The 25957-nt window shown below is 43.4% G+C and overlaps 1 protein-coding gene across 2 annotated transcripts in view; it reads right to left on the minus strand.

Annotated features, from left to right (window-relative positions):
• The window catches only part of KAT14 (lysine acetyltransferase 14), a 102968-nt gene that overhangs the window by 12496 nt on the left and 64515 nt on the right, over window positions 1–25957 (minus strand). Inside the window, exons 6-8 of one of the 2 annotated variants that reach the window (XM_060686743.2) lie at window positions 24010–24426; window positions 20033–20577; window positions 11627–11760 (exon numbers count right to left, since the gene is read on the minus strand). In XM_060686743.2, the coding sequence (XP_060542726.1) occupies window positions 11627–11760; window positions 20033–20577; window positions 24010–24426 (1096 nt within the window). The remainder of the gene's footprint in view (window positions 1–11626; window positions 11761–20032; window positions 20578–24009; window positions 24427–25957) is intronic. The other variant, XM_060686746.2, reaches the window with a different exon arrangement.

Here is a 25957-nt window from a genome sequence, read left to right on the forward strand (position 1 = left end):
AGTCTGGAGGAAGAATGGAAAGGCACACACTGCAAGATGCTTGAAGTCCAGTGTGAAGTTTCCACAGTCTGTATTGATTTGGGGAGCCGTGTCATCTGCTGGTGTTGGTCCACTGTGCTTCATTAAGTCTAGGGTCAATGCAGCTGTCTACCAGGAGATTTTGGAGCACTTCATGCTTCCTTCCGCAGACGAGCTTTATGGGGATGCTGACTTCATTTTCCAGCAGGACTTGGCACCTGCCCACACTGCCAAAAGTACCAAAACCTGGTTCAATTACCAGGGGATAACTGTGCTTGATTGGCCAGCAAACTCGCCTGACCTGAACCCCATAGAGAATTTATGGGGCATTGCCAAGAGAAAGATGAGAGACATGAGACCGAACAATACAGAAGAGCTGAAAGCCGCTATTGAAGCATCCTGGTCTTCCATAACACCTCAGCAGTGCCACAAGCTGATAGCATCCATGCCACGCCGCATTGAGGCAGTAATTGATGCAAAAGGGGCCCAAACCAAGTACTGAGTACATATGCGTGCTTATACTTTTCAGAGGTCCGATATTGTTCTAGGTACAATCCTTGTTTCATTGATTTCATGTAATATTCTAATTTTCTGAGATTGTGAATTTGGGATTTTCATGAGCTGTAAGCCATAATCATCAAAATTATGACAAATCAAGGCTTGAACTATCTCGCTTTGCATGTAATGAGTCTATCTCATATATTAGTTTCACCTTTTAAGTTGCATTACTGAAATAAATGAACTTTTGCACGATATTCTAATTTTTCGAGTTTCACCTGTATGTCCCTCTTTCTATTTTTTATACTTGTCCTTTTTGTCTTACAATTTGAGAGTTTTTTATGCAACCATGCTGGTTTTTTCTGGGCTCCTTTGTATTTCTTTCTCTATGGTATTGTGCTAGACTGGGCTTTTATAATCTCATTTTTCAGAGTTTTCCAAACTTTTTGATTTCTTTTTTCCTTCAAGATTTCCATCCAGGAAAACCTTCCAAAGATCTAAGTTATTGAAATCCGCCTTCTTACAGTATAAGACACTAGTTTAACTTTGCTCTGTTGCTTCTTGTCTGCATTATGTTGACTTCCAAAAATCACATGGTCATTCTCCTCCGAAGTTTCGCCGCTAAATTTAACCCCGGCTTTCATCTCTGTTTGTGAGAATTACGTCCAGTATCTCTGACCCTCTCATTTTTAGTAAGACAATTTTAATAGGATAATTTTTCTAGAGAGAGATGCATTGTTTCCCAGGTGCAAAGATTAAAGATATAGCAAGGAGACTTACTAAAATAATGAAGCTGATAGATTATTATTACTTTCTCCTCTTTGATGTTGGGATGAATAATACAACTAATAGCCTGAAAACCATTTCAAGGGACTACAAGCAACTAGGCAGAAAAACAAAGCATCTGGGAGCACAAGTAATAGTCTCATCTGTATTTCCAACAAAAAGTCAAGATCCAATGAGGGAACAAAGGATTCTAAAAGTAAACTACTGGCTCAAGGGATGGTGCCACAAAGAGAATTTTGGATTTTTATACCATGTTTTACATTACCTAGAAGAACGACTTCTAGCAAGAGATGGGCTACACATCGCAAGGACCAGAAAGAATGTATTTGGAAAACAACTAGCCAGGCTCACCCAAAGGGCTTTAAACTAGAGAAACCAATCTTTAAAATAAAATCCCAAGCATAACCCACAAGAATCAGACAATGAGAAAGGAAGAGAAAAGTAGGAAGGGAACCTAGTACAAAACAGGAGAGGTAGGAAACAGATACAAAGTCAGTCATAATGATCAGTGGTGAAATCTAAAATTTGTTACTACCGGTTCTGTGGGCGTGGCTTGGTGGGGGGGGAGGTAATGTAACTGGGTGGGCATAGCCAATTTTTTTTTCTTTTAAAACCATTTTTTCTACAACCTCTTTGTTGAAGAGGTTGTAAAAAAATGCTTTCAAAAGGCTCTGACGATCCCAGCTGAGTTGCCTGTTTTTTTCTTTTAAAAGCCTCTGCCGATCAGGCAACTCAGTTTGGATCGTCAGAGGCATTTAAAAGAAAAAAAGCCTCTGCTGATTAGACAACTCAGCTTGGATCGTCAGAGGCTTTTAAAAGAAAAAAAACCTCTGCCGATCAGGCAACTCAGCTTGGATCGTCAGAGGCATTTAAAAGAAAAAAAACCTCTGACAATCAGGCAACTCAGCTTGGATCATCAGAGACTTTTAAAAGAAAAAAAGCCTCTGACGATCAGGCAACTCAGCTGGGATCATCAGCTGACAATCCCTTTGACGATCCCAGCTAAGCCACGCGATCATCAGAGGCTTTTTTTTTACTTTTAAAAGCATTTTTTCGGCCAAAGAGAAGAGCTGGACATGGGGGGGGGGCAGGGATTTTTGCTACCGGTTCTCCGAACCACCCGCCTCCATCGCTACCGGATCGGGTGATCCGGTCCGAACCGGGAGCATTTCACCCCTGGCTTAAATCCTATACATTAATACTCAAGAGTTTGGTAAAAACAGGAAGAACTTGAAGTCCTAGTACCTGAAGTATGATATTGCTGCTATTACTGAAATTTGTTAAGAACGGACGTTGTCTTACCTGAACGTCCCTTTTCTGGGTGCTGCGACCACAATCCATAGCTGGGTTCCTTTCTCCATATCTTGACAATGACTGAGAGAAAAAAACTCTGTTCCTTCGTGCTATAACCACGCCCTCCTGTCACCTTGCACTCCAGTCTTTACCACGAAGGCGCTGACTCCCAAACACAGAGAAACTCGAAGAGAAGCAAAACAACCAAAAAAACACAACACACTGATACTGGAGCAGGAGGCTGACAGGGCAGGGGATGGATTGTGGTCGCAGCGCCCAGAAAAGGGACGTTCAGGTAAGACAACGTCCGTTTTCCAGTGCGCTGCTCCCACAATCCATAGCTGGGATATACCCAAGCTCAAACCTCCAGGGCGGGAGGCTGACTGCTCCCCGAGTCTTGGTCCAAAATTACAGACTGCAACACACGCCGTCCAAACGAAGCCTCAGCCGAGGCCTAAGTGTCAATCTTGTAATGACGAATGAAAGGTGAGATGGACAACCAGGTGACCGCCCGACAGATATCAGAAACAGAGGCCTGGGTAGCCCAGGCAGCCGTGGTTGCCGCACTATGGGTAGAATGTGGCAAAATCCTGCCTGGTAAGGGTCTGGCGTTGAGTTCTTATGCCAGCGAAATACAGGCCTTGATCCATCGTCCCACCATGGAAGCAGAGACCTTCTGGCCCATGGAGGCTGGAAGAAACGAGACCAGGAGGGCCTCAGTCCTACAAAAGGAAGAAGTATGGCGAATGTAGTGCCTGAGGGCCCGACGTACGTCCAACTTATGCCAACATTGCTCCCGATGATGTCGAGGAGATGGGCAAAAGTCCGGCAGGATGAGCTCCTGGGCCCAGTGAAACCATGAATTCACCTTGGGGGTGAACGTAGGGTCCAGGCGAAGCACTACAGAATTTGAACGAAAAATGCAGAGATCCTTCCTGATAGATAAGACAGAAAGTTCCGACACCCTCCTGGTCGATATAATTGCCAGGAGGAATGCCACCTTAAAGGAAAGAAACTTGAGAGCGATGGAGCCCAAAAGCTCAAAGGGGGGCGACATAAGAGTCTTCAGGACAAGAGGAAGGTCCCAGGACGGATACCGATGTACCATAGGTGGGCTTAAGTTCATGGCGCCATGGAGGAAATCCCGAATTCGAGGATGGTGTGATAAGGATGGATACGGTGGACAGGTAAGCACAGTAGACAAAGCTGCGGTTTACCTCCTCAGAGTAGACGGCGCCAAACCTCTGGCGAAGCCCGCTTGAAGAAAGTTGAGGATGTCCGTGGACGTCGGATCCACATGGTGCTTAGAGCACCAGGCGCAGAACACCCATCAGGAAGCCTCATAGATACGGGAAGTGGACGGTCTTCTGGAAGCTTGAATAACGTCAATCACCTCGTTCGACAGCCGGTCCCTCCTCATGATGACCCTCTCAAGCGCCAGACGGTCAACTGGAGCCACTGAGGCTCTGGGTGGCAGATGACTCCCTGACGCAGAGAGACTCGGTGAGGAGGAATCACCCATGGACAGGCAACGGAGAGTGCCACTAGATCAGCGAACCACGGCCGGCGTGGCCAATTGGGGGCCATCAGCAGCAGGTCCGCCTGTTCCTCAAGCAGTTTCCGAAGAACCCGAGGAATGAGGGGAATCGGCGGGAACGCATACAATAGTCCTGGAGGCCAACGACATCGGAGGGCATCGCAATCCTCCGTCAACGGTTCCGGGTAGCGGGACACGAATCGAGGGAGTTGAACGTTCGACTGGCTGGTGAACAAGTCAATCACCGGAGTCCCGAACCGATGCGTGATGTCCTGGAACAGTTGAGGATGCAACTGCCATTCCGCCGGGTCTATTTGCTCCCTGCTCAGCCAATCTGCTTGAACGTTTGCTACGCCGGAGATGTGGTCCGCTCTGATGGAAAGAATGTGACGTTCCGCCCAATTCAGTAGTTTCTCCGCTTCTAGCATCAATGATCTGGAACGAGTACCACCCTCCCGGTTCACATGAGCTTTGGCTGATATGTTGTTGGTGAGGACTAATATGTGATGACCCTCCAAAGTCTGCTGAAAGTGTCGGAGAGCCAACCGTATCGCTCGTAGTTCCAGAAAATTTATACTGTATAGCCGTTCTGCCGGAGACCACTGGCCCTGTGTCACCTGATTGAGGAGGTGTGCGCCGCAGCCATGGAGGCTTGCGTCGGAGGTCAGCACCAGCCGGTCTGACACTAGGAAATGACATCCCCGAAGCAGAGCTGGGGAGGTCCACCAGCGGAGCGAGAGGCATATCTGAGGAGGTAATGTCACCCGGTGAGAGGAGTTGCTGCGGCCGTTCCGCTGAAAGGGAAGAAAGTGCCACTGTAGAGGGCAAGAGTGCCTGTGAGCCCAGGGAACGATGGAAAAACACGACACCATCTTCCCCAACAGCTGAGACAGGAGCAACAGGGGAGTAGACCTCTGAGCGAGAACTTGATGTACCAATTCATTGAGATTCTGGACTCTGTCCGGTGACAAGAACACCTGACCCTTGGCTGAGTCGATCACCGCGCCCAGGTGAAGCAGACAGGTGGAAGGAATCAACTTGCTCTTGTTCCGGTTGATGGAGAAGCTGTGTCTTTGGAAAGCATCGATTACTAAAGCCATGTCGCGAGACGACTGGTCCAGGGAAGACAAGAGTACCAAGATGTCGTCTAGGTAACATAAGACTCTGACTGGTACAGACCTGAGGGTTGCCGCAACCACCGACACCAGCTTGGTGAAGGTCCTGGGGGCCGAGGACAGCCCAAAGGGCATGGCACAATATTGAAAATGGTTGCCCGCATACTCGAACCTCAGGAACCTCCGGTGGGCGGGATGAATCGGGACATGAAGGTATGCCTCCCTGAGGTCCAAGGACTGTAAGAAGTCCCCCTTTCTCACACTGCTGAGGATCGAACGGAGGGAGTGCATTTTGAATTTGCGATAGTGAACCAACAGATTCAAGGTTTTCAGATTCAGAATCCCTCTCCAGCCTCCCAAGTTTTTGGGAACCAAAAAGAGAACTGAGTAGATGCCAGTTCCCTGTTGATCCAGAGGAACCGGTTCTATGGCCCTGATGTCCAAAAGATGACGAATCTCCTCGTCCATGAGAAGTCTCCTCTCGGGTGCTACCGGAACCGGGCAACACCGGAAACGACTCGGAGGTGGGCCCGTGAATTCGATGGATAGTCCCTGAGCAACTATGTGGCAAATCCAGGCATCCGCCATCGATTGGTCCCACTGGTGGTAAAAGAGCTGGAGACGCCCGCCGATGGGACCGGACGACCGACAGTCACTTGCCCCAGTGGAAGTTCTTATACCCTGATCCCCAGAACGGGCGCTTGGAAGAGGAATGGGTTCTGCCGTGGTCGCAGGACTGTTGTGTGTCCACGAAGTGATCACCTCCTTGGTAGGCAGGTCACCAGGTCCTGAAGCAGCGCGAAAGGGCTGCCTCTGTGAATACGGGACGTAACGGCGCTTTGGTCTGCGGTAGGAAGATGGTAGGACCTTGCGCCTATCCTTATCATCAACGAGGACTGGATCCAAGGCAGTGATCTGTCCCCGTACCCACACACACACAAACACAGCCAGTCAAGGGTTAAGGAAACACTTTGGAACGCACCCAGGTCTTATCTTCCACTTGGCAGCGATAGACACACCGTCTGCCAAGTGACTTTATTTTCAAAGTAAAACAGAAAGATAAATACTCAAGAGTCCAAATGTCCGACACTTTAAATCTTTCTCTCAGCAGTTCCGGACGAGGCTTTAGTGACTATCTAAGGTTTGCTTTGTTCGTCACAAAAATCCTTGACCACCACCCTCTATTATATAGTCTCTGGGGTGTGGTCCAGTGACTCAGTTCTAATCCCTAGCATGCCTCCTAAGCTGCTGCAAACGTTTATCACGCCTTTGGAGGCGTGCGTCCAGGAATGATGTTTCTTTATCACTCTGATCCGAATCAGCTGTCTCCTCTCCCTCGGTCGGCACTTGAGACAATGCCAGAGGGGAGGGGCCTGGAGAGGGAGGCCTGGCTGACTCCTCTTCCTCATGCTCGGAGCTTTCTTCCTCCGATGGGACAGGCTCAGAGGGCGGGGCCACAACAGGCAGCCCCAAAAAGGTTGGGGGCCTTGTATGGTGCAGAAGCTAACTTCCATCTGGCTTTGGCATCAGCTTTCCAGTCGCAGAGCCAGAACAGATATCGCGATGTGATCATGGAGGCCAATGCGCGTGAGGCAAATTTGACAGAGTTCAACGAGGCGTCCGCTGAGTATTCAGTGGCGGCCACTATCTTGTTAATATCTTGATGCAACCTCGTTTCCTCTGGGGGAAGTCGCTCTTGTAATTGCCTCAGCCAGATAAGTGAGGCCCTATTAAAGAAGGACGTAGCGGTCGCTGTTCTGATGGCCCAGGACGTAGCTTGGTGTGCCTTCCGGAATGCAAGCTCGGCTCTCCTGTCGTGCACTTTGAGTCCATCCAAAGAGTCAGTGGACAGGACCGAAGTAGAGGATAGGTTCGCGACCGGGGCGTCCACCACTGGTAGCGTTAACATGTCCTCCAACTCAGGGGCTGCGCAATACAGTCTCTTGTCCTGGCTGCTGGGCGCTGTCAACGAGCCAGGTTGGGTCCACGGATTCTGTATCACCTCCGAAAACAGCTGGGGACAGGGAATACAGTCCTTGTCCGGCTTGGTCAGTTTAAACAAGGAGTCATGAGGACCCAACGCCGATTGCGCTGCACTGAGGTGTGAATCCCCCGTCCCGAGGTTTGTTGTCATCCTGGCTTTATGCAAAAGCGACTTGAAGAGGAACGGTCTGAAAAGCCCAGTAAAGGCAGGGGTATCCGGCAACAAGCCCTTGTCCTCCGAGAATTCAATGTCTTCAGGGCAGTCCTCCTCTTGATCGGAATCATCCAAGGAAGTGGACTCTTTGTGGGATGGAGAGTGGGATCTTGCAGGAAGCTGACCCTGTGATAGGGGCTGGACCAGTACAGCTGTGCTAGGTAGTTGGGTTGCCTGCTGAATACCCGCCAACGAAGATGATAGGGCAGTAGACAACATTGCTTGTAGGTCCAGTTGGCTCCCTTGCAGGTGACCCGCTGCGTCGCGGAGCCCCGCAGCGGTAGGGGTTAACGTAGCCTCTGGCTGTTTCTGTTGGGGAGCTGCTGATGGCGCCAACCCCACTGCCGAGACGTTCGGCATGGAAAAGGACACCCCACGTGAGCGAGCCAGAGACTGGTCAGAACCCCCAAATGAGTGTGCCAGCGTACTGGGCCATTGAGTATGGGTTACGAGGGGCGTGATATCAATCCCCGCACCAAAGGGGCTTGCTGCAATGGCTGCGCCTCTAGGCCTAGAGACGAAGAAGCAGCCTGCTTGGCCTTCTTAAATTGGCGCTCTAAAGCGTTATAGCGACGCAGTGCGTCTTTATCAGAGGCAACTGAGGCCTTAGGCTGAGGTATGGGTCGGCTGGAAGAGGTCGACCAAGTCTTTGCCTTGGCCTTGGTTTTGGGGGGTCTGGGAGGGCTAGGTTCATGCTCCAGATCAGATGATAAGGAGGAGTCAGCCATGAGTCCAAGGTAAGTCAGTCACGCAATGGAGCAATGAGATAAAGGCCCAGATGGGACTGTGTAACCAATAAGAAACCAATCCCTCCCAGGAGCACAAACCTCCTACTGTGCTGAGTCACAGTAGTGTAGAAACTGTGTCCAGAGGCCAGGCTTGAATGAATATCCCCCACTAGCACTGGCCCAAAAGGGCCAAAGGCGTGGCTTCGCTGGCTCCGCTTGTTCCGGAGGTCTGACAGTGCAGGAGCCTTTAAATGGCAGCGGCAAGGGCAAGACAAAATGGCGACCGCCCAATCTCAAAATGGCGGCCGCTCTGGTAACAAAATGGCGGCTGCCCTGTCCCAAAATGGCAGCCGCGCCAGTAACAAAATGGTGGTCGCCCTGACCCAAAATGGCGGCCACGCCAGGAGCCCGAGATGGAAGCCGCTCGTTCCAAAATGGCAGCCGCGCGGGCAAAGCAAGATGGCGGTCATAATAACAGTGACTGGCAACAACCGCGGCCTTTCCGATCGCTCTGACTCCCACGCCAGGCAATCGGCTGTCGAGTGCAGTGAAGCTGTATAAACTTCAGAGTGTGCTCGGAACCTGAGCAGGAACTCCGGAGCCGCCACTAAGGAGAGCTGATTAAAGTAAGTGGTGTGGGAGGGCCAGCCAGCTGACCTGCGGCCCAACATCAACACCGGCAGCTGAAATGCCAATCCCGGGACCGCCCCGAAGGGACAGTATCCGGATGCTGCTAAATATAATGAAAGGAGAGGCTCAGGCCGGCCTGGAGCCCCAGACGCGGCACACGCACCTCAGCAGCTGGCTGCAATGAGTCCAATCCACAGCTCTCTCCCGAAGGTAAAAGAAATAATCAAAAATAAATAAATTCAGCTAACGAGCCTACAAAAATAGCAGGGTAAAAGCCGAGCACGAAGAAACCACCCAGTCTGTCAGCGACTGAGAGAAAAAGACTGAAGTGCAAGGTGACAGGAGGGCGTGGTTATAGCACGAAGGAACAGAGTTTTTTTCTCTCTGTTGTTGTCAAGATATGGAGAAAGGAACCCGGTTATGGATTGTGGGACCAGCACACTGGAAAAGAATCCCACAATTGGAACATATGCTAGAAGGATATAAACTATTCAAAAGAAACATGCCTCCCAGAAGAGGAGGAAGTGTTGCATTGCATTTTATGTAAGGAATACACCTCTACAGAATGACATAACACCATGGATGAAAGCCTTCTTAAACGCATTTGGGTGAATATGAGAGGAAAAAGAAAAATAGATGAATTTTTTGCTAATCACTTAGCAAAATTAATATCTGGGAAAAGCCTAAAAAAGATATTCAAGCAGATTTGTGAGCACCTAAAATGAACTAATCAATCGCTAGAAGCCAGCATGAGTTTGTTAAAAAGAGATCATGCCAGACAAACTTTATTCCCTTCTCTGATAAACTGACTAAATTAGCATATCAAAGTAATGTTTTGGATATAGTATACTTGGACATCAATAATAATAATAATAATAATAATAATAATAATAATAATAATAATAATAATAATAATAATAATTTTATTTCTATACCGCCCTTCTCCCGAAGGACAGCCAATTTAAAAACACAAGACACAACAATAATTAAAAATTAAAATAATTAAATAGATTTGGCCGATTTAAAACCATTTGACCATAAGACATTTGACAAAGTAGACTGCAGCCCATTTCTTGGTGTGATAGAACAATGTGTGATAGTACCACTACTAGATGGATTTGCAGTTGGCTGACAAACTGCACTCAGTGTAGTCCTTAATGGAATTACATCTACGTGGAGGGAAGCACGCAGTGAGGTACCTCAACATTTTGTCTTGGGCTAATGCTCTTCAACATTTTCATAAATGATCTAGATGATGGGATAGAAGGAGAACTCATCAAATTTGCAGATTAAAACAAACTACAGGGAGTAACAGCTTGGAAGACAAAGTTATAATTCAGAACGATTTTGACAGAATTGAGCATTGAGTCCTATCCAACAAGATACAGTTCAGTGGTGAGAAAAGTAAGATCCTGCACTTAGGCAGGAAAAACTAAATGCATAGGTATAGAACAGGCAGTACTTGGCTAAACAGAGTAGTAACTGTGAAAGGGATCTTTGTGTCCTAGTGGACCATTAGTTACATATGAGCTAACAGTGTGTTCAGCTGCCAAAAAAGTCAATGCAATCCTAGGCTGCATCAGAGGGAACAGAAGGATCAAGATAAAGAGAAGTGCCTCCACACTTGGAATACACATCCAGTTCTGGTCACCATGATACAAAAAAGGCGCTGAGACCCTAGAAAGGATGTAGAGAAGAGCAAATAGATGATAAGAGATCTAGAAACTAGCCATATGATGAATTCTTAAGGGAACTAGATATGTCTAGCCTAACAAGAGGATTACATAATAGCTATCTTCTGGTACTTGAGGGGCTTTCATAGGGAGGAGGATGGAAAAAATTTGAATGTCACCACTGGGATGGATGGAAGTTTGTTAAAGAGAGATCCAATCTGGAACAAAGAAAAAATTTCTTGACAGTAAGAATAATTAATCAATGGAATAGCTTGCCACCTGGAGTTGTGAGAGGAATATCGCAGGAGGTCTTTAAAAAAAATTGGACAGCCATTTATCCAGGATGCAGAAAGTCTCCAACTTTGGGAAGGGAGCTGGACTAAAAGATCTCCAAGAAACTTTCCAGCCCTATAATTCTATGACTCTGATGTCACCGGGTGTGTGTCTTAAATCTAAGTATTTCATCTCCCATTAAACTCACCAGCTCTTCCTTCAGCAAGTAAAGTATATGTGGCTTTCCCACATAATGTTAAATTATCAAAATGTTTAGCATATGTTGCCATTTGATAAGTTCTGGATAAAAGATGAGTGCTTGATTAGCATCATAATCTTAGCATAGTCAGTGTTTTACTGTGGCAGGAACAGTGGTGGGTTACAACCGGTGTTACCACCAGTTTACTTTGCACACACGCATGCCAAACTTGCGCTCTGCACAAGCGCATTACATTTCCGAACAGCTGAGGTGCAGCAATTCGCTCTGCACGCCTATCAGCTGGGCTAAAAATGAACGAATATAGGTAGGTATAGCGCAGGGGTGGGTGGGAAGGCCCAGCTGATGGTCAGAGCGAACTGGTTCGCTCTCACCTCACCATCGCCACTACCGACTCGCCCGAACTGAGGCAAACCGGTAGCAACCCACCATTTGGCACTTTCCCTTTCCTTGTCTATATGCAGAAGCAAACTCTGCCACCCATCCTGAAAGCCACCTTTTACTTCTTCATCTTTTATTTTCTTCAGGACAAAGCAATGAGAAAAAGCAATAGGAGAGCTATAGCTGATCAGTGTTATTTTCTTAATTATCAATATTTACCAAGATCAAAGAATATAAAGGAGCCAGAAGAAAAAATGTCTTCCCAATAGCATATCTATACCTGATATAAGGTTTCAAAACACGAGAAGTATAGGGACTGATAATGCTATGATCAGTTGTATCTTCAGACCCTACAAGTCGGCACCAAAATGTTGTAGTTCTATGTTGAAACTCTTTCGCAGCAGAAACCTTAGTCTGTAAAACAAAATTAAGAAATAACTGAGTTACAGAAGTAATCAGGAAATAAATTCAGTGATATGGCCAGTACCAATGATTAATCAAATATGGCAGATGCATGATGACATCTAATGTTAAGCAGAACAAAGAGAATTTTAATATACAGAGATTATATAGGTATCCAAAATAGCAAGAAGTTGCATGCATCCTAGAGAAACCAACTACTGAATAAGTGGTCTTATGCATTTAAAATCAAATTGCTTATCTTACTTTGATGCCCAATATTGCGCATAATAAAAAGATAAGTAAAAAATTCTGAATTTGTGACACTGCAGACAAGAAAACTATCAGCAGCAAATTAGAAATATATTTACTGTTTGTATTTTTATATATTTATTGCACAAAATTTATTCTCAGTCTGTGTTTCCCACCTTTCTACATGAAACAGAAACATTTCTACATGTGACTGGAAAAGATTTCACAATGACTGGAAAGAGGATGGCAATCTACGAAATATTACAAATTTGGAATATCTACACATTCTTCCTTTATCAGAAAAATAGGCAGTCACATTCCAATTTACATCAACATTTGAAAAGAGAATCATGAAATCCCTGCCATCCTAAAAAAAATCCTAGAAATAGAGAGGGTATTAAAATAAACACAAATAGTTGCCAAAATTCCCATAACACCCATTTTTTTCTTTTTTTGATTAGTATTATTCTGTGAGAATCTAGCTTTCTTGCTAGAAACCAAGTTTGCCTCCATCTGCTTTGATTTGTAGCTTTGAAGATTATGAAACTGTGGTTCAAATTATCTAGAGCAGCGGTTCTCAACCTGGGAGTCGTGACCCCTTTGGGGGTCGAACGGCCATTTCACAGGGGTTGCCAAAGCCCTCTCTCGCCCCCCCCACGCCTTCACTCACCCTCACTCTCTGCTCTGTTGGATCGCCGGCCGTTCGCTTACCCCGCCCACTCCCAATCTATTGCTGCCTCCTGAGTCCCAGCTGATGGCTAGAGGAAAAAAAAACTGTTTAAATTCTTGCCGCGGGGCTTCAAAGGGCCACCCTATAGCCAGTGGTGGGATTCTGCCGGTTCTAGGGGGTTCAGCCGAACCATTTGTTAAATTGCTGGCCTGCCCCAACCCTCCGCACCACTATTTATTGCCAATAAATAGTGGTGGGCGAGGGGCGGGCGAGCCAGCAATTTAACAAAGGGTTTGGTGTTTTTTTGTAATTTTATTGGCCCGCGGAGCTTCAGCATAGGTTAATTAGCCCTTGATTAGATCGGCTCCCAACTCTCAGCTGATTTGGTCTCAGCTGTTTTGCGGAGGGCTCTGCTGCTTCCTTGCAAAAAGTCCTGGAGCAGATTTTTTTTCCCCCTAGCTATGCTGAAAAACGAAACCGAAACTAAAGCAGGCTGTTGGCTTTGCTGTTGCTGCAACGTTGAAAAATTAGCCAGGCAGATTTCTTTTCTTTTTCCTCACCAAAAAAGGTAGGTGCAAACAATGGGAAATTTAGGGAAAAAGAGGAGAGTTCAAGATTTTAAAACACAAAAGAAAGAAAGCTCTATTTAACTAGGGAATTGTAATAATTGAGATACTATTAATTGTATATTGTGTTGAAAGCAGAAATGGTTAAGTTGTGGTTTGGAGGAATATATGGGAGAAATTATTTGGTTTATTATTATTGGTAAATATAATTAATTGATTTGTAAGAAATTGGATTGCATGGGAATAATTGGAATATTCATGTTCATATTGATTAATATATAAAAAGGTAGTTATATAACTAATTGATTTATATTAAAATGTTGAATTTATATTAAACAACTGTAATATTACATAATTAACCAATGTGAGGATGGATATAAAAATAGATGACAATGGGAAGGGGTATAATATAGAATAGAAAGGAAAAATTGAATTTGATTAAGATTAGAGATGAGGATGAAGGTTAATATTGGTTTTTTACAAAAATAGATGAGGAATAAATATGGCAAAAAGGAAATATAGAAATTGTAAATTTAATTGAAATGACTAAACACTGTTTAAATTTGTGAACCGGCCAAATACTCTGTTCAAAGAAAATACATTGTATGTTTGTATGTGTGTTTCTAATTATTGTTATTTATTCATATTTGTTCTCTTTTATTCTTTAAAGTTTAACCATTCATTCTTTATCTTAATATCTTTATATTTGTTTGGGGTTGGCTTTCTTCCCTTTCATCTTTTTTATTGTGCAGCAATCTTTCTCCTCAAACCTACCACCTCTCTCTTTTCTTTCCTTCTTACTTTCTCTTCCTCCCCCTCTTCTTCTCCTCCCTACTTCCTCTTCCTTTCTCCTTCTCCTCCTCTCTTCCTCCCTCTCTTACCCTCACTCCTACTCTAATTTCCCTTCCCTTCCTTCATCCCTCTCTATTGCTGTATCTTTTTATGCATATGGACTACTCAGAGGGCTGAAAAAGTTATTTCTGACTGGTCCTCGCACTTTTGACCAGTCCTCGAACTTACGACTGTCCTCACATTTTACGTTTTTGCCCTATCTTGTCACCATGGTGAAGAGAAGCAGTTGTGAAATGAGTGACATGGTTGTTAAGAATGCTACAATGGGCATAAATGATGACCAGTCATAAGTGCGAAGACCGGTCAAAAGTGCGAGGACCTGTCAGAAATGACTTTTTTCAGCCCTCTGGGTAATCCTTTTGTGCACATGGACTACTCAGAGGGCTGAAAAAGTTATTTTTGACTGGTCCTCGCACTTTTGACAAGATCTCGAATTTACGACTATCCTCACATTTTACATTTTTTGCCTTATCTTATCACCATGGTGAAAAGAAGCAGTTGTGAAATGAGTGACATGGCTGTTAAGAATGCTGCACGGGCATAAATGTGAGGATGGTCATAAGTGTAAGGACCGGTCAAAAGTGCGAGGACCTGTCAGAAATGACTTTTTTCAGCCCTCTGAGTAGTCCCTATACACATAGCCATGGCCAACTGGTCACATGACCAGCTAGCCACGCCTACCCAGTCACATGACCTCCAAGCCATGCCCACAAAATAAGCCACGCCCACAGAACCGGTAGTAAAAAAATTTAGAACCCACCCCTGGTTGGGGGTCACCACAACATGAGGAACTGTATTAAAGGGTCGCGGCATTAGGAAGGTTGAGAACCACTGATCTAGAGGATGCCAGTGTGCTCATCCCTAACCCAAGTTCCTCCTGTGAGTAAGAAGTTATTTTCTCTGATTTTGTTCTTGCTTTCCGAAAGTAAAGGACCATCTTTCTCTTTTGCTCTGCAACCTTTTCTCTTCCAAAGCTGTACTTTGATTTCCTTCTCATTCCTCAGAAATGCTTCTGCCAATGACTACCATAGCCTCAATATATTTTACATTACTATAGTCTGAAGCAAGCTTGGGAGCTTTAGTATTGAACAACAAATCATTTTGGCATTAACAGGTAGTTTTCAACTTACAACCATTCATTTAGTGACCGAAGTTATAATGGCACTGAAAAAAGTGACTTATGACTACTTTTCGCACTTATGACCATTGCAGCATCCCCATCGTCATGTGATCAAAATGCATATGCTTGACAACTGGCATGTATTTATGAACATGTGATCACCTTTTGCAACTTTCTGACAAGCAAAGTCAATGAGGAAAGCCATTGTTAGTAATAACCAAGTTACTAACTTGACAACTGCAGTGATTCAGTTAATAACTGTGATAAGAAACATTGTAAAATGAGCAAAACACATCTAATAACTGTCTTGCTGAGCAATTGAAATTTGGGGCTCAATTGTGGTCATAAATTGAGGATAGCAAAAGGATAGCAGAAACTTATAATAATATTGTATCAGCATAAACCATGGGGTCATCAGAATTTGTTTCACAATGTTTCAGTTATTTCTTAAATTAAGGAATAGCAATATTAAATCCACTCGGACTAGAATACATAAATATAAAACACATGAAAAGTTGTAATTTTCAAAAACACCCAATAATGGCTACTTCCTTAAAAGGTTGGAACAATCATCATGATAGCATCATCGGCTCATTGAGTTAGGGATATAATTCTCGCTTTGGGTGCAAGAAGTTCGGGATTCAAAGCCCTTGGACACTAAGCTTCCTGGAAGCTTTGGGAGCAAACAGGTAATAACACTGGTGGAATTCAACCAGTTCGCAGTTTTGGGAGAACTGTTTTGTTAACTCTTTGTGGAGTTCTGCAAACCGGCTGAATAGTCAAGGCTGCCTGTCTGCCTGCCTGCCTAAAGATTCCACTAGCTCACACACCTCTCAGACATTCCTGCTAATTTGTAATTAACCAAAGGAAGGGAAAAGAAAAAGAAGAAATAACCACATAGCCATTTCCTCAACAGAAAAATTCTAGGTCTTTTAAAATTAAGGCTTAAAGTGCAAGAGAGCTTTCTCCCCCACTTCTCTCTCCCTTCAGTTAATAGCTCTGGCCCAGGCAGACAGCCAAGAACCATTTAACAGGCGAATACTTAGTTGCAATAACAAAACCGCAGGAATGCAGTGGCCCAGAAACAATAGAAAGTTATAGATCATACAGATTAACAGAGTTGGAAGAGACCTTGTAGGTCATGTAGTCCAACCCCCCGCCCAAGCAGGAAACCCTACATCATTTCTGACAAATGGTAGTCCAATCTCTTCGTGAAAGCCTCCAGTGATGAAGCTCCCATAACTTCCGAAGGTAAGCTGTTCCATTGGTTGATTGTTCTCACTGTCAGAAAATTCCTCATTTCTAGGTTGAATCTCTCCTTGTTCTTGACAGGATTAGGCCAGGGAAGGAGTTTTAAAAATGTTAATACAGAGCAGGAGTTTCTTGTCAGAGTTCTTATGGCTTTTTAAATACATGTTCTAATTAGCAGAATTGATTTTATTAATTTGGAATAGGGTTGCAATGCTGTTTCTGTGTTTATGTATTTTGATCCTGCATTTTCAGCATTTAAGAGTTAGCTTACAGTATTAGACTGTAAAGATTTCAAATTATCTTGTAACTGTGTTGCTTGTGTGTGATGGAGCACCCACAACTTCTGAAGGCAAGCTTTTCCATTGGTGCTTTGGAAAATAGTTTGACCTCCTCGTTTTTGTAGGAGCCCCTCAAATTTCCTGACAGAACAATTAATCAGTGGAACAACTTGTCTCCAGAAGTTGTAAATGCTCCAACACTGGAAGTTTTAAAGCAGAGATTGGATTACCATTTGTCTGAAGTGGTGTAGGGTTTCCTGCCTAAGCAGGGGGTTGGGCTGGATGACTGAGAATCTCTACCCTGTTTCCCCCAAAATAAGACATCCCCTGATAATAAGCCCAATCGGGCTTTTGAGCGCATGGCAATAAGGCCAAGTGCTTATTTCAGGGTTCAAAAAAATACAAGACAGGGTCTTATTTTCGGGAAAACACAGTACAGACTTTTTGCTGTTGCCATTATTAACACATCTCAGCTTGCCAACAAATTATGAGGGGAGGGAGCGGGAGATAGAACATGGCCCAGATATCAAGAGATCTGCATGAGGACACCAGCAGGTGTTTACAAAAGCCTGATTTTCCCACAACAATATCCAGAGAATGTACTAGACAATGTGACCTGAGCTAATTGGGGGGGTGGAAGAATGTGAACTTTAACTATGGGGATTAGCACGGGAAAGATCTAGATCTTCTTTTTGCCTTCAACTGTGCTGAAGTGATGTACTCAATAAAATTTTGCATGAAGAGTGTTGGATCATCTCGGTGGTGATTGCTTCGGCTGGGTTCGTCAGTCAGAACCTTGATATTAAACCAGGTTAAACCAGCCGAAAGTTGGGATCTAAGTATGTGGGGCCCTTCCCTATTGTGAGGGTGATCAACTCTGTTATGGTAGAGTTAAAGCTGCCCAAGATATTGGGGAAAGGGCACCCAGTTTTCCATTGCAGTTTGTTGAAGCCAGTCCAGGGCTCTAACTTAAGGCCTGTAGGAAAAGAAGCCCCTGGACCAACTATGATGGGAGGAGAGAAACATTACAAAGTAAAACGGATCCTGGATTCCAGATATTAGAAAGGGAAATTGCAATACCTAGTGTAGTGGAAGGGGTCCATTTGACATTTGGAGTCCTAGTAGACAAACACTTAAATAACAGGCAGCAAAGTGCTGCGAAAAAACCAATGCAATCCTAGGCTGCATTAAGATCAGGATCATGTGAAGTGTACTGCTTTATAATCTATATATATAAAAACGCGAAAACCACTCATGCTGTAATCACGAAATCTCCAGAACCGTAAAGCCTAGGATAGGATAGGAGAGGCCTCTTCTGTGTGGCAAGCCTGGGGGAGAGAAGGGGATAGGATAGGGGAGGCTTCTGTGGGGCAAGGCTGAGGGAGAGAAGGGGGCAGGATAGGAGAGGCCTCTGTGTGGCAAGCCTGGGGGAGAGAAGGGGATAGGATAGGGGAGGCTTCTGTGGGGCAAGGCTGAGGGAGAGAAGGGGGCAGGATAGGAGAGGCCTCTGTGTGGCAAGCCTGGGGGAGAGAAGGGGATAGGATAGGGGAGGCTTCTGTAGGGTAAGGCTGAGAGAGAGAAGGGTATAGGCTAGGCTTCTGTGGGGAAAGGCTGAGGGAGAGAAGGGGATAGGATAGGAGCCGTTTCTGTGGGGCAAGGCTGAGGGAGAGAAGGGAAGAGGAGAAGCCGATCGTAACTACTCATTAATTTTCAAGCTGTAAGTGTTGATTTATCAAGCCCGATCACAGTTTCATAGCAAAGCATGGGTATCCAGCTAGTGTCTTGATAAGACCACACTTGGAATATTGCATCCAGTTTTGGTCGTCACAATATAAAAAAGATGTTGAGGCTCTGGAAAGAGTGCAGAGAAGAGCAACAAAGATGATAAAGCGGCTGGAGGCTAAAACATATGAACAAAGATTGCAGGAATTGGGTATTTCTAGTCTAGTGAAAAGAAGGACCAGGGTGACATGATAGCAGTGGTTCAATATTTGCCACAAAGAAATGGGGGGGGGGGTGTCAATCAATTTTCCAAAGCACCAGAAGGCAGAACAAGTAATGGATGGAAAGTAATCAAGGAGAGAACCAACTTAGAACTAAATTAATTCCCTGATAATGAGAATTAACCAGTGGAACCGCTTGCCTTCAAGAAGTTGTGGGTGCTACATCACTGGAGATTTTTAAGAAGAGATCAGACAGCCATTTGTCCAGAATGGTATAGGGCAGTGGTGGCAAACCTTTTACTCACCGAGTGCCAAACAGGTCTGTGTTTTGCGCGCTGTGCGTGCATGTGTGCCATCATGCTAACGCAGGGCTCCTCCCCCATGCGCTGTGCGCATAACTGCACCATCTACACATGCGCACAGCTTTTGCACACCCACCCATGCGCTGCACGCACACTATTTGCACATGCGCACAGCTTTCGCGCGTGTGCCCCATGCTCTGCATGCACAATCACACCATCTGCGCATGCATGTGGTTTTTGCATGCTCAATGCACATGCATGAATGCCGTCTGCGCAACCATGCGCTGTGCACCAGTACTCCAGGGTGCGTGCACAAATGCGCATGCATGCGCAGAGCTCCAAGGACCAGCTGAGTCCCCTGAATTGTGCGCATTCGTACTGGAGGCCCAAACACTAGCTGGGGGGTGTGTGCATGCGCAGCTGCAGGTGAGTTGGGGAACAGCTCGCGTGCCCAGAAAAATGGCTCTGTATGCCATTTCCGGCACTCGTGCCATAGGTTCGCCATCACAGGCACCTGCTTGTGCAGGTGGTTGGATTAGAAGACCTTCAAAGTCCCTTCCAACTTTATTATTGTTGTTAAGCATTATTGCTCCATCCTTTTTACAGGGATGTAACAACAGATTATAATTTATTATTTGTCCCTTCAAGTCAGTCTTGTTTCTTGCCATAGAGTTCACAATGTTTTCTTGCCAATATTTTTTTCTGAAATGGTTAGTCCTTACTAGGTCTGTGATAGTGATTGGCCCAGTCTCATTCAAATGGTTCTGTGCCTAAGATGGCACCAAATTCACCAACTCTCAGTTTGTAAGACAGTGCCGTTAACCATGGCACCAAATTGTCTCCAAATGGATTCTCATACATATTGAATTATAGAGAATAACTTAAAAAAAGACAGAGATTTTGAGCCAATTGCTCTTTCTCAACCCAAGCTACTTCATAGGTTGTTGTTATGAAACAGGGAGATTTCAAAAGGAATCACTGTAAGTTCCTAAGGAAAAAATAAGATATATTTTATGATAATGATAGTGATAATAACAACAGAAAAACAGGAACCTGATATCGATCCAAGATTCGGAAAGCCTGGCAAGAAGTTTTGTATACTGCATAATCTGATGGCAGATAGGCAGCATGTCTTTCCTTAGTTCCATAAAACTGATCAACCAAGATAAGAGCAGAATTCACAATATCGTCCAAGTTAAAAAGGGGAAGACCTCTCTCTCGTTTCATCTTTCGGACTATCAGCTTGCGCCTCAGTCTCCGAGCCTCAGGAGTCATGTCTGCTGCATTTAGACAGGCCTCCAAGTTCCTCAAAAGAAGTTTTTCTTCATAGATACCAATAGCAGTATATTTAGATTGCGAATCCTTATGAGCTTGCTGGGTCTTCCGCTTGTTTAAACCTTGGTCTTGAAGGAAGGCATGTGTACTACTATGATTTTCCACAACATTGACTAGCCTCTCTGCTCTTCCTTCTTCACACATCAGCTCTTGTTTAATCTGATCAGACAGCTTCATTTTCTTTTGGATCATTGTCCCTGATGCACCGGATGGAGGGATATATTCTATTCCTGGGTCTATCATACCTTCCATCTCTTCATCATCTATAAACAAAACAAAATGCCTCAGAAACACTGTAATATTGTAACCAAATATTTTTCCTGCAGATAGTAAATGTTGATACCTAGGAAATTCTGAAAATATGTCAACTTTGATTTTTTTGCCTTACAAAATCAATATCCCAATTTTTACAAAACAACAGAAAACTAAAATACAGTCCTCAACTTACTACAGTTCATTTAGTGACCATTTGAAGTTACAATGGCACTGAAAAAGTGACTTATGACCATTTTTCACAGAACCATCGCGGCATGCCCATGATCACATGATCAAAATTTAGACAGTTGGCAACTGACTCACCTTTTTGATGGTTGCAGTGTCCCAAGATCATGTGACCTTCTGACAAGCAAAGTCAATGGGGAAGCGAGATTCACTTAACAATCCTCTGACTAACTTAACAACTGGAGTTATTTACCTAACAGCAGTGGCAAGAAAAGTCACAAAATCAGGCAAAACTTACTTAACAACTGTCTCACTTAGCAACATGAATTTGGGGCTCAATTGTGTCGTTAGTCAATGATTGCCTGTACAAGTTTCTGTAAATCAGTAATATTTATATTGGTTGAAAAATTAAACAACCCTACAACTAAGGATAGTTTTATTCAAATCTGATTATTACAAATGTACGCATGAGAGAAAGTGAGAAAGAGGTGTGCCATATCAACCTAGTCTTGATGATAATCTGTAGTGTTTCCAAGGGTACTCCAATGTACATCTATTTTAATTGCTACCCATACTATTTTCCTCCTATCTCTCGAGTATAATAGTTTACTTTTAAGTCCTATCATGCACTCATATTAAATGATTCAGAAATGTGACTTGCTGTTTTTTATCTCAAGGGAGCAGTCAGTTTATAGTATTTGGTCCAGGACAGATAAGCTTCTTGCAGTCTTTGGTACTGTTAGTAATTATCTACAATGCCATATACAGAGACATTTATATCTTCTTTCCTTTACTCATTCCTTGTGTTCAGCTTTCAATAGCTGAACATTTTTTTCATATTAATATTAGTATGATCTGTAAGTCAGAGACATTCTTCTCCTTCATGACCGTGTCTCAGTTTATTTTCCTATCTAAACTTACTGCTCTCTTTACTTCCTGAGGACGATTCAGCTTTATGTAATTTTGAAGCCAAGAAGCAAAGCTATCCATGCCCTATCAACTTTGAGATGATTAAGCACACTAGTTAACATTTGTCTCTATTGTTTAAATATTAAATTTAAACAATTATTAAACAGTTATTACATTTAATTATGCTCTGTCCCCCTGGATGGATAGATGATAATGTCTAAATCTCATTTTAGTTCAGATAGTTTAATACCAGGGATGACTCAACAAATATCATTGATATGAGTAACACTGGTATGGTATTCCAGTAAACTCATACTGGTATGCTATTCCAGGAAAGATGCACCAGGCAAGTCGTTCCAATGATAATGGACAGACTGGCAAAGCACTTGGTCAGTCAAGTAGTTTTCCACACAGTGGGATTGCAGAGACTGAAGAATTATACAGAGTCACAAGGATCTTCATGTAATATATAGCTCTCAGGCAATACAGTAAATAAGTGAAATGGTACCAGAGGGACAGCACTAATCCTTCACCTCGGGCTTAATCCAGAGCCTAAACATTGGAGACTAAATATATTCAGGATTGTAAAGTAAGGGGCTTATCTCTCATTCATCAACCTGAGGAAGGCCATAAAAGTCTACTAATAAGTGTCTTATTTTAAGATTTATTCCATCAAATAACAGACATATGAAGTATTATCACATCAACATTCTTGCTTGGTAGGCAAGAAACCACCAGGCGGCCATTGTCAGGTTCAGTCAGATTTTAGCACTGTTTGCTCAGAAAGAGGGTGAATTCTTCCTTTATACCCTTCTGCTAGTATGTATGTATGTATGTATGTATGTATGTATGTATGTATGTATGTATGTATTATTTATTTATTTATTTTATTTTATTTTATTTTATTTTATTTTATTTTATTTTATTTTATTTTATTTTATTTTATTTTATTTTATTTATTATTTATTGGTTCGATTTATATGCCGCCCTTCTCCGGAGACTCAGGGCGGCTTACAATGCATTAAGCAATTACCTTCATACTTTTGTATATACCTGCTTAGTAGGGCTTTCGCCCCCCCCCCCAAAGCGGTGTTCTTTTTTATACAGTATGTACTACACTGTTTTAAAATTAAGTGAAACCTAAAGAACATTTTTAAAAGCTCTATCAAAATGGGATGAAGATAGCCAGGCAGATATACAGTAGAATCTCTGGTCATGAACGCTTCTGACCACGACCAAATCAGGTTCCAACCAAAAAATTCACAATTTTTTTCCCGCGGCCAATTTCCCCTTCTGCGCCATTTTTTTTGTAAGCACCAAATTTCCAAAATTAGATTTGGGTCACGACCAAATCGGGTTGCGACCAAAGTTATGGAACAAATTATGGTCGTGACCAGAGGTTCTACTGTATTCAGCAGTGAAATTCTACCAGCACTGAAGATAGTCCTCCATAGCAGCATCTAAATTCAGAATGGCTCTTTATTGAGCCTTTTGATATTTCAATGCCTGCTGTTTTGCCCAGCACTCCTAAGATCTCTCCATCCAAATAATAGCAGCAAGGGCATCTCTACTCCTTACTGCTTTACTGGCAAATTCAGTTGCAAGCCTCAAAAGAAAAGTCCAAATATAGTGCCCAGAACAACTGGAATACTTCTATGTATTATTCTGAGTTCAGAACATTCAAACCAACCATTTAAAAGTTGGTTCATTTTCCACATCTCAACAGAGAAAGTGTGCATATGCACACCTAATGAATATTATCATCAGATATCATTTTTCTTTTCTTTTATGATAGAATGTTTTAAAAATACTAATCAAATATGTAACACTGAATTTTGAAGCTCTGTCAAACCACTTATTACTAATATTATTGCTGCCCAGTCGCTTCAAAATGAGATCGGCAGCAAATAAATTTAATAATAAATAATATAAAATTACACTTCTGTCTATATGAATGTCTTTCTGGGCAAAGTATAATTATCATGTTTAACATCTTTAAATTCTTAAGATTATCAACCTATTTAGATACATTTCCAAATTGTAGGCTTTTAAAAATGATTCAATGTTTCCTTTTGTATATTAATTGTTGTTTCATTTATTTATGTGTCTTAATAAAAAAAGGAAAGAAAAAAGATGAATATTTGCTATGTTACACATTAAGTCCTTTTTTATATGGATAATTTTATTTTCTCAAGTGCTGCAATCATGAAAATTATATATTCTTTCTCCTATAACATTCTTAACAAACATTACATATCTCAGTAGTACAACCACAGTCAAAATATGTTTGTGCAAATGAATCTAGTAAAAATGATCAGATAAGGAAACTTAAAAATTGCTTTTACCATGAAAAAGGGCCTGGGGCGGCATTATGTCTGGAATAAGATCAGCTTCTGAAAGCAGACTAGGTGTAGCTGAATGTGACGCTGGAGTTCCAGGAGCAGAAAAATCCAGAGAGGGAGAAGGAGATGGGCTGGTCAAAGGTGTCTGATCAGAAGAACTGAGGGAGGAAAAGTCAACCACCTCCCCCTTTTCAAGCATAATGTCTGAATGCCTGTTTCGACTGGTGAATTTGACCGGTGTAGAGGATGTACTCCTGTCCATGAAGCCAGCTGCTTCTTTCTGAGCTCTCCTGATTTCTTTGGCTTCTTGAGTGCGAGACCGCTTCTCCTTCAGCTCCATAGCAGATTCTACTGGATTGCGGCTCACTCGTTTTCTAAGCCCCTCCACTGTAATGATTGGATCTATAGACAGTTTTGAACCTGCCGGAAAATAAGCAGTGAGTTTCCATAATCATATCAGCATTACAATGCTGATTATATCTGATTACATTACAAGTATTAAAAAAATTCACAGCAAGTTTACATACATATATGCTTGCATATTTTAAATCAAAGTGTGCAGTATTTTGTTGGTTGTGAGCCTGATATTTAATAATGTGTAGAAGAGTACCATGAAAAGAATGGTTCAATGATGGTGCAAAGTGAATGAGACCAGGTATATGTGTGAGGTTAGCCATTCCTGGATTTTTTCTTGTATGGTTAACTGCATTAAATCTATTTTAAGATTGCACTATATTTTTAATTTTTCCTATATGAAGATAAAATTAATTCACTAGTGCAGACAGAAGATAATCTAAGGCCATGATGGCAAATCTATGGCACGCGGTGGCACGCAGAGCCCTCTCTGTGGGCATGCACGTCGTCACCAGCTGCTCTTCTGGTTTCCCGTGCGCTGGCCAGCTGATCTTTGAGTGCGCTGGGGCGCCAGAAACCCGAACACCAACTGGACAACGCACATCTGTGTGCCACAAACCCAAAGACCAGTTAGCCCATGCGGAGCTCCGGTTTGGGCACTTGGTGCCAAAAAGTTTTGCTATCACTGATCTAAAAGGGGAAAAAGGTGATTCTGTGCAAATGTGATTCTGGCATTACAGGTTAGTCACCACTGTTTTAAATTACTAGTAACTGACTGACCAACCAACCACACGGTGGGATACCACTAGATTCTGTTTTAGGCCCAGTACTCTTCAATATCTTCATAAATGATTTAGGGGATAGAAGGGTAACTCATCAAATTTGCAAACGATAACAAGCTGTGGAAATAGCCTTCACTTTAGAAGATAGGCTCAAGATCCAGAAGGATCTTGACAACATTTGAACACTTGGAATACACTTAGAATTTAAGAAGCGACTAGACAGCCACTTGCCCAAAATGGTATAGAGTCTCCTGCTCGAGCTCGTATGTTCTATTGCATCCAGTTTTGATCACCACAACAAAAAATCTTGATTTTCTAGAACAGACTTGGGTATTTTACACCCTTCAGCGGTTCCTATATGGCCTGTGTCATCGTTGGGGTATCAGCATTGGGGGGTGGGGTGTTGGCAGAGTACAGAGGGTCAGCAGAGGGCAGAGTGCAACAATCCCAGCATCTCACATAGCCCCTTGAAAAAATTAATTACCCATCCTTGCTCTAGAAAAAGTGCAGAGATGAGCAACAAAGATGAATAGGAACTGGAGACTAAATCATATGAAGAACACTTGCAGGAATCTAGAATCTAGTAAGAATGAACAGATAAGGAAACTTAAGAATAGCTTTTACATGACAAAGGGCCTGAGGTGGCATTATATCTGGAATTATATCTGTCTAGTCCAGGGGTGTCAAACTCAATTTCATTGAGGGCCGCATCAGCATTATGGTTGCCCTCAAAGGGCAGTAGCTGGGTCGCCGTGACTAGGTGGGTGTGACTGGGTGGGTGTGGCCGGTTTGATGCCGCTCACTGAGCGTGGCTG

Source organism: Pantherophis guttatus, chromosome 3, assembly GCF_059756535.1.
Source record: "Pantherophis guttatus breed Tessera chromosome 3, ASM5975653v1, whole genome shotgun sequence".
Classification (NCBI taxonomy): Eukaryota; Metazoa; Chordata; class Lepidosauria; order Squamata; family Colubridae; genus Pantherophis; species Pantherophis guttatus.